Source organism: Meleagris gallopavo, chromosome 7 (assembly GCF_905368555.1).
Source record: "Meleagris gallopavo chromosome 7, MGAL_WU_HG_1.1, whole genome shotgun sequence".
Taxonomy (NCBI): domain Eukaryota; kingdom Metazoa; phylum Chordata; class Aves; order Galliformes; family Phasianidae; genus Meleagris; species Meleagris gallopavo.
The window spans coordinates 31117825-31127429 of NC_139410.1; the positions used below are offsets into that span (position 1 = coordinate 31117825).

Genomic DNA, 9605 nt, shown 5'->3' on the forward strand with positions numbered 1-9605 from the left:
GCAGTCCCTGATCCTGTTCCTTTTTCTAAGCTGTTGGCATACCTTCCTTCTCTACTGCAAATACATGCCAACAAGAGTGGAAGTCAAGAAGCATAGCGTGCAAACCAATCCCTACAGCTTAGTCAAAGCATCTAGGATGCATTTTTAAGGCTATCTTAGAAATGCAAAGCAGAATGTGCAGAGCTCTATTAGGGGGAGTAGATGTAGGAGGAAAAATTGGCTGTGTTTGTTGGCTAGCTCAGTGTCAGCATGGACTCTCAGTGCTAAATATTGGGAAATGTTACAAGGTAGGAATGCTGTCTCCAAAACACAACTGGTCCATGGGTGGTGGGTTAAAATTCTGTCAGGCCTGTTACAAGTTTTACTATTATGTCTGTATGTTGCTAAAATTAACATATGGATGAATTTGAAAAATGTAAGGAGATACTTGAAGCCTTACTGAGATGGGTGTAGAAGAGAACTACCACTGTAATAGTCAAATTTTATTCTTTAAATTAGTAACAAATACTATTTATTTTAGCAAATATGAGCACATTTTGCAACAAATCTTATTTGTAAAGAAGCAGACTTCTCAAGAAAACTTATGCTTTGAAGTACAGAACTGAAAACAGTAGCAAACAGTAAAATACGTTGCCTTACATTATGATCAATCCATAGATAACCAAGTACTATGTTGAAATAGTTATTGAAACTTAACCAGTACAATCAAATGTGCTTTATTCATTTTGCTTGATGCTGTTCTTGTACTGTAACAAGCAGACTAAGTACAATGATTTATACAAAGTACTGTGCTTGGAATATTTTAACAGTCAATAGGATCTAAGATCAAATGGTGTGTGTACAGATATAGCTCACCATTTTTTACTTATGTATCATGTAAATTGAATATCTGTGTGTATACAAGATAATAGAGCCAGAATTGGCATTAGGCATGTTTCTGTTCTAACAGAACAGAATGTACCTACAAATAGGTAGGAAAACAAGATTTGGTAAAACAAGACGATGCTCAGCAGGTCTGGAAAAGCTCCTGTCATCCCAGTGCCTGAGCATCTGGTAAAGTACTTGTTCTTAGACTCCCAAGTTTCACAATTTGGTCTCATAAATGCATTTTTGTGCATGTTATGAGCAATGACTCTCTACCAAATGGTTAAAACAATAGAATTTATAAGATATATGAATTCATACAGTAAAAACTCAAGGAAGAAAAAAATGAGTGACCTGATGCTTACACGGTTTAGAGGTGAACTCTGAGAACTCAATTCATTTTGTCTCTCTGGAAATTGAACTCTTTCCCTGGGTTTATTAGGGGCATATAGGGTTTACATGATGTGTAACAGCTCACTTCTCTAACTCTTCTCGCTCCTGGGGCAGAGAAGTTGTAAATTATAAACAAATTTCAGGGAAGGTGAGGATCTGTCCCTGTTTGTATACAAATGCATAGCATTCAGTCTGTATATGTGTGGGCTTAAGGTCTGTTCCTCAGAGAAATTATGATCATAATTGTTTTGGATAAGTATTATCTGTCTATACCATGAATATTTGGGCCACAGCACTCTGGGGCCCAATTTCTGCCACACTCAATCAGTGTTACTGAAATTCCAATATTATTCAGTAATTGAAACTCTGAGCATAATACTGAAATCTTCAAGCCCAGTTGAACTCAACCATTCATCCTGAGTAAAGAGAGAAGAATTTAAAGCTGTACAAAGCTGCTTTAAGCAGGAGATATGGCCAAGTTGTACCAGCCTGCTCCTGCTTTTGTTATTGAAAAAATATTCTGTATATATCTCCTGTAAAACTAGGGAGATCTCATTTACAGTGGAAAAAGTCAAATTCCTGTGGAATTGTGCAGATGATTCACAAATTTCAAGCAATGAGCTCTCAACTAATATTACAGTGAAAAGGTAGACCTCGCTCTTTATGCTTTTAATAGCTGTAGAGATGGCAAATGCAGTGTATTTTAATAGCCTAAGAGCCACTTCTGTAACCACAGTGACATCACAGCACTGTAAAATTCAGAGATAATCAATACAAAATTTACCTGAAATTGTTTGAAATTGCATTACTTCTTTCATTTCAGTGCATTACATTGAATTACACAACTAAATGAATAGTGTTGGCTGCAAAGCAGCTCTGATGCTTTGGTTTAATGGATGCAGAACGTGTTCTACGATAAGGTTCAATTATAAAGTAAGGAAGTTTTTAACAGACAAACTTTTTCAAGCCTACAAAAAGAAAGTCATGTTTGGAAGATGTGTTTGTAGAAATCTATACCTTCATGCACACTGACAATACCAAAAATGAAAAAACTCTCTGTATAAAGAGTTCCAGCTTGAAGAATCAATACCAAAGCAAAACAAAAATCATAATCTGGCAGCAATTTGAAAGAAAAGTAATGATGGAAAACATCTAAAGCCAGTAGGCTCTTCTCAATCCAGAAAAATATGGCATGTAGTTTTCAGTAAGTGGGTAGTGTGTGGGCTCACTGGAACTTTGCTTCAGTATTTTCCTCAACTTGGATTTTAAGAAATGTAGTCTAGGTTTTCTAGGTACTGTTTTATTTTTTTTGTGTGTGTCAAAATAAGGCAGCGTGCGTTGGGGAGGTGAGAAAGAAAACCAAAATGTGCTTTTGCATAAGCAATACACCAAGATGTTCTTGGTAATGATACTAGTTCTTTATAATATATGCTAGAATTGGCTTTGTGCTTTGAATCTCCCCTGAGCCTCCTCTCCTCCAGACTGAACAACCCCAGCTCCTGCTGCTGCTCCCCGTAGGTCTGTGCTTCAGACCCTTCACAGTGCAGTTCATGAGTGCTGCTCCTTCAGCCCTCAAATCTGGCTGTGGAGGAGAACTGAACAGCTGGCACTGGGGAGGCAAAAAGGGCAGTTGTTTCTGGAGCACTTCTCAGCGGTACTGTTAGAAACTTTTAAAGAATAGAAAGTACTTCACAAAGTAAAATGAATAATAAAGGGCTAATGAAATATATAAGGCCTTGGGCAATCTGCTCTAGCTGTGGTGTCCCTGTTGCTTGCAGGGTAGTTGGAATAGATGGCCTTCAGAGGTTCCTCTCAACTCTAAGGATTCTATGATTGTGTATGTAACTACGTAAAAGACAGCAGCTATATTTTCAATCCACCACTAGTGGGCCTTATATGTCTAGCTTGCCACTTTATTCACGGACCAAAACCATCCCATGCACATCTGCTTTTTAGTTTTGTTAAAAAGCAAGCACACAGAGCATGTAAGTTAATAAATGGCAGGGAGATAGGTGACATCAGTGTCATACAGGCACAACAGAGGAACGGCCTCGGTGAGGGGTAATTTTAGAGAGCCCTTGGGAACCCCCCTCTATTGCACAGCTGCTGCCAGTCATACCACCACCCGCTGCTATTAGGAGGGCTGGGGGGAGCTTCTCTGTTAAGAAGGGAAAGGCATCACGTGCTGCCGGGCTGGGACACGAAGTGCTGGCAGCGGGAGCTTCTCACACCCCGAAGGAACCTTTCCCTGGGGCTGCTGATGGGGTCGTGAGGAGGAGTGGGCGGCCTCGTGTCAGCCCCTGCCGGCGGTGCGTGGGGCGGGTCAGGTTCCACCATGTGACACAGGTTGGGGAGGCAGCGGGGCCGCCGGGATGCTCAGGTTTAACGTTTCTTGTGCGAAAATAGCTGCTGCGCCAGGTGCAAGCGTCTCCGCAGGGTTCGATTTCATGCTCACGGTGCCCCCGAACAAACCCGCAGCGGCGCGAACCGAAGCACGAGGGCTCAAGAAGCAACTGTCGGAGGGCAGCGCAGAATTCTGCTTCCCTCCGCCGCGAGCTTCTCGGTCCGCAGCTCACACCGCCAGCGGCCCCTCGGCCTCTCGGTGCTGCGGGAGGGAGAGCAGGGCAGGTTAGGGGCAGCCCACCCCCAAATCCCTTAAAGCCCGGCTGCCCGCCCATCCCCGCCGGCCCTCACCCGCTTGCGCTGCTCGCTGAGGCAGAAGGTGCAGATGGGGCGCTGCGGGCAGGGCTGCGGGGCGGCGGGGCTCTGCAGTCGCAGCACGTTGGCCAGGTGCGAGATGTAGCTGGAAGCCAGGCGCAGCGTCTCCACTTTGGACAGCTTGCGGTCCGCCGGCTCGGTGGGGATGAGCGTCCGCAGGGCTCCGAAAGCCGTGTTGACGCTGTGCGTGCGGTCCCGCTCGCGGGCGTTAGCCGCCGCCCGCTGCCTGCCGCCGCCCTCCCTCCGCCTCCTCCGCCTCCCGCCGTTCCCGACCGGTGGTCGCCCCGCGGTTCCGCCGCCGTCTCCCGCCCGTTGCTGCCCGGCGCCCGCCGCCCCCTCGGCGGCCTTCATGCTGCCTGCCGCCGCGCCGCCGCCCCATGACTTTTATGCGCGCCGGCTGCTCGCCCCGCGTGCTGCTGCTGCCTGCGGCCGGGGGCTGCCGCACCTGTCACCGCGGCCCGGCGACGGCTCCGGGTTGAGAAAGCGACGCTGCGCTGCAACCCGGAGCCCGGGGGGTGCGAGAGGGCGAGCGGCTGCTCCCCGGTCTGCGCCCCTGCCGTGTCCCGCTGTACGTGTGCAGTCACACACGCGTGTGAGCACGGCGGGCTGATAACGGCACCGAGTGTGTCACATCGCCTTCTCCAGCAGCCGCCGTGCCTACACACCAATCTGATTTCTTATTCTGTTCCGAATGTATGCCTCCCTCAGCCATTTACTCATTAAAAGGTCATCGTGAGCACTAGTTTATTACCACCTCTCTTTTCCATAGAAGTTTGACAAGCCTGTCTGCGCTCACCAACTCGGCAAAGGTCACGCTGCAGGTTTTCTGGAATGAATCATCTCTACCTGATTAAGCATCCTCAATGGACTGCTTAATGCTGTCCCAGAAGCCTGTTTGTGGTAGTGGTGTTGTCTAAACACGAGTTCTTCCCGAAGCAGGACTGGATGAGCAGCCATTCAGTGTTAATGGTGGACACGCAGTTGGATGGGGCAGCTCCAGGAGCTGTGACTGCTGGGTGTCACCTCCCTGAGACACAGACATCCATGAGCAGTGTGTGTTGTACCATAGCCATGCCATAGCGTAACAATGAGCAAAACTGACCTAATGCAGATTTTTATTTGTGACATGTATATAAAACTCTCCCTTACTGTCCAGTACAGGCTGCAGAAGTGCAGTTTGCAGTGCTTGTTGACCTGAAGCAGTTGCGTTGGGGTGCAAAGCAGGGTAAAGCTCTTCAAAAAGCAGCAGCTTTCCCTAGAGACGTAAATATAGCTGTTAGACTCCCATAGCACTACAGGCTCTAGCTTAGCTTTTGCGAAGTGAACATTCTAGAATATTCTGAAGTTGAATTTCAGTGCTTATGATGACAATGTTAATTTCCTCAGAAAAGATGTCCCCATGCAAGCTTGCATTGTTTTCCACGTGGATTTCTCCAGTTTTGTTGCGTACAATGTTTCTAGAGTGAAATACTGGCTCTGTTGCAGTCAGTGACAAAACTGCCATCGACTTTAATGGAGGCAGGATTTCACCCTTGATATGTTCTTGCAGCTGAGCAGTGTAATTGATTGTTTGTCAGACTGAGGCATTTGCTTACCAATGTTTTCCTGTCCTTCGTGTTTCTGCTTCTTTTTTTTTTTTTAAATCAATTTATTTACTTTTGTTGTTATTACTGAAAGTAAGACAAAATACAGAAATGCCTCAACAAAAAAATCCCCAGCAGTTTCAGAACCCCAAGACAAAGCTGCTGCTGCTGCTATTAACACAACCAGAACGTATGGTTTATTGGTAAACTGGCAGAATGGACTGCGATGAGCAGTGCTCAGGAAGAAAATGATGCTGTGTCTGTAGACAAAAACAAAACTGTTTTCACTGACATCACAGCAATAACTAATCCAGAGGTTAAGGACAAAGGGGTGGCCGAATGATTCCTTTTCTGTTTCCAAGGCAGTTTGGAAAAGTAGAGCAAGAATCGGAGTTGGGTGACCCCTCCCCTCCAGTAAGGAGACTTGCAAAAGGGCCAGAGTGATGCTGACTTTAATTACAATGTTATTGATTGGGATAACATTTATGTAAGTGCTAGAGGGAGTGTATTCCTCCAGAAAGGTGTAGAAAGGCAGAATTGCTGTTACTTTACAAGTTTGCCGAGTTGCTAATAACAAGTAAGAATGGGGCTGCATGCACGTAAGGCAGAACAGTGGGCAGTATTTTATGCGTGGTAGTAGGGTTTAGCCTGAAATTTGCATTTATGCTACACAGAGAAAGATATCTGAGGGTCATTGCGAGGAAGTGTTTATCTATATTCAAAAGACTGGAAGAAGAACAGTGATAATAGAAGGACAGAAAGAATTAGGCTTGCCTGTAGAAAAATTAAGCTTTACCTATGGAAAAAAAGCAAGTTAATCAGAGGATAAGTAAAGGGCAAATCTAATCTGTAGCTAAAGATGTTTGCGGTCGTAGCCAGGAAGCCTTCCTTCTGGTGGCTCATATTTCTGCATGTTGTGTTTTTGGAAGATTATACCTGTTATTGTTTGTGTTCTCTGTCAAAGCCATTGAACATACACATATGTTAATTTCTGTCTGAAGGTCTGTTGCAGGGAAGAGTGGTAGAGATCTGCATGGTAGAGATTTCTGAGCCACCAACTCAGTGGTCCGACCTGCTGGTTTGCATTTTGGCTTTGGCAAGTGTCACTGTGGCCAGCATGGAGGATGCAGAGCAGCCATCTGTGTGGCAATGCCTGCCATGCACCACACATCCGGGGCCTTTGGGCAGCCTGCGTTGCTGGCTGAGGGTCCAGCTCGGCCTTGCCATGCACTGCTAGGACTAATGTCAGCCTCACTGGAGCTTCACCACCCGCTGGCCTTCTGGGTTTGGTGGTGTGTGCCCCGTGGGGCTCAGATGTGAGTGTGGCTTGGAAAAGCTCCTAGGTGAGCAACGCTGACCAGCCCCGCATTTTGGTGGTGATGCGAGTGCATTTGTAAGCTTTAAGTGGAAGCTGCTTTATTAAACTGTTCTGCCACATGTACAGGGTCTGGGCAGGCAAGTTTGTGTGGAGCAGTCAGTGACATACCTGTTTGCATGCTAATGCCCTGGGTGTTCCTTGTGCAGCACTTGATACAAGCAGACCCATGAGGTATTTCAGTTGCATTTGACAGATTCAGGTGAGAGACCTGAGAAATCTAACGAAGAGAAACAAATAAAGGACATTGATGGCTGGAAGTGTCCACGTGGCTGAGAACACAGTGCTATTCATTACCTGTCTGTGTGTCTTCGTCCGGCTGTGACAACCGCTGCTGTCCTTCACAGCCAGCCTGGATGATTGAGTTGTCATTTGTGGTGCAGTTCTTAATAAATGTGACTTCTCCAAAAAAAAAAAAAAAAGTGTTGATTGAAGAGCCCTTTAATGACATTTTACCCTGCGGAGGTTCTGTAAGAGAGTGATTTTCAGGAGAAAAGGTGGAGAAGTAGTCAATACAGAATGGTACGTGAAAGTTTTTGGGTAAGGAGGACTTTTGTGGAGCACATTAAATTATAAAAGATTAAATGTGAAGCGGATTGGAGGCTTCCCCTGTTTCAAGTCATGTCAGGGGGGATGGTGAATCTTGGAAGGCCAGATGATAATAAATATCCTCTCTGTATTTTGAACTAAGAAAGGCAGCAGCCTCTCTGCAGTGTCATTTCCCTGGCAGGGCAGGAGCAGCCCCAGCTCTGCTCTGGGCTGCTGGTAGTTGATTAATGTGGGATCTCGCCAGTCTCTTCTTGATATTCCATCCAGTCGGGTTTAGCATGACACTTATCTCTTCACTCACAATCTCTTCACTTGCAATCTCTCTTCTTCATCTGAATTGATCGGTGCCATGATTCTCCGGTGTGTTAATGAGTTTTCTGTGTGGTAGTTTGCTAGGGGCCTTGTTAAACTCCAGAGACATCCTGCCTACTGCATTTTATTTATACGCCCACTCTGTTACTCTTGACAAAGAAGAGCTGAGTTGTTTATCTTGAGTTTTTGTCAAAAAAATTTGTCTTGCAGTAATTTTCTCTGCTCTGTCTGCCCACGGAGCAAATCCGAATGTATTATTCACCTGTTATTTCAAACCCATTTAAACTTGCCAAATCTAAGGGGTGTTTTATACAATTCTGCTGATACTCCCAAAGTTGTTATTAACTGCCTCAGAAGTAATTTTTGATTGTGGTTGTATTCTGCAGAATGATGACAAGGCACATTCTTTTCTCTATCAAACTGGAACAATGTAAGGACAGCACATTTGCCCTCAAAAACAAAGCATTTTCCAAGCGGAGATTTTTTTGTTCATGAAAGCTGAATGTGTTTGGAGCAGTCCCCACATGCTCTCTTCTTTCAGTGCATATTAAATAATATATTTACGAGGGTGGATAGTGAAAGGGCAAGGGGGAATGGTTTTAAACTGAGACAGAGGAGGTTTAGGTTAGATGTTAGGAAGAAGTTTTTCACCCAGAGGGTGGTGACACAATGGAACAGGCTGCCCAAGGAGGTTGTGGATGCCCCATCATTGGAGGCATTCAAGGCCAGGCTGAATGTGGCTCTGGGCAGCCTGGTCTGCTGGTTGGTGTCCCTGCACATAGCAGGGGGTTGAAACTAGATGATCATTGTGGTCCTTTTCAACCCAGGCCATTCTGTGATTCTGTTGAAATCCATCCTGACCCATCGTGGCTGGCGGTGGAGCTCTTCCACTCTCCTGTACTTTGTTGTGTTGTCTCAAACATACAACTGTCAGAATGTGCTCTCTTTGTGTCCTTCAAGAAAAGGGACTCCAAGCACCGGGCAGCAACATGCCACAGACACTACAATCTTTTCATATGACAAAGTACCGGCAACTTCTGCTCATTCTGTTCACTTTCAGGTGCTATCAAGTGTGATGGTCAATTTGTGTACTGTCTTACAAGCCCACATTTCCCATTTTGCCTTCAGAATCTCATGACTTGCTAAGTGTGATTTGCAATGTTTTATAATTCTCACTTAGCAGCTAGCATTGCTGATAAAGAATCTAGATTCTTCTAGCTTCACTGGAGTCATCTGAGTCACTGAACCTGTAAGAGTAGAACATACAGTATTAGAAAGGCATAGAGTTGTCTTGCAGAGTAGGGTGGGTTGTTATTTTGATTGTTCTTAGTAATAATTGGTGGTTGGATTTAAATGATCTTAGTGGTCTTTTCCAACATTAACGATTCTACGATGCTATAATGGTAGAATGATATTGTAGAAATGCAGCTGAGTTTCAGTTATTAAAAAAAAGTTGTCTGCTGTAATAATGAAAGTGAGATGCAGAATCATCCACTTGTGTGGAACAACTATTGCAAACACTTCAGAATGCACATTGCCAGTTGATTTGTTCTCCTCTACTCCCCATGACTGCTAGATTTTGCAAAGAAAGCCTTGTTCTCATACTTGTAGCTTTACAGTCTCCATTTATGAAGAGCACAAGATTTTGTAGATACTTTAAAAGAATGTATTTTCACCAGTTTCTTTAAGTGCTAAGACCTGACAAATATGATTCAGTATATAATTGTTGGAACTTCTGCAATGTAACTGCAGCTGAAGTTGTGTGGTTTCTTTCCCTCCTCTTCACTTCTTGAGTGTTCTCCTATGAAGAT

General features: G+C 44.9%; 1 protein-coding gene across 1 annotated transcript; it reads right to left on the minus strand.

The window, feature by feature from the left end:
- Nucleotides 1-564: 564 nt before the first annotated feature.
- LOC109368650 (transcription factor 15-like) lies at nucleotides 565-4326 on the minus strand. Its single transcript, XM_085227815.1, has 2 exons — nucleotides 3952-4326; nucleotides 565-3862 (listed from the first exon to the last, which is right to left on the minus strand). The coding sequence occupies exons 1-2, from the start codon at nucleotides 4324-4326 to the stop codon at nucleotides 3830-3832; spliced, it is 408 nt and encodes a 135-aa protein (XP_085083941.1). The 3' UTR covers nucleotides 565-3829.
- Nucleotides 4327-9605: the final 5279 nt, after the last annotated feature.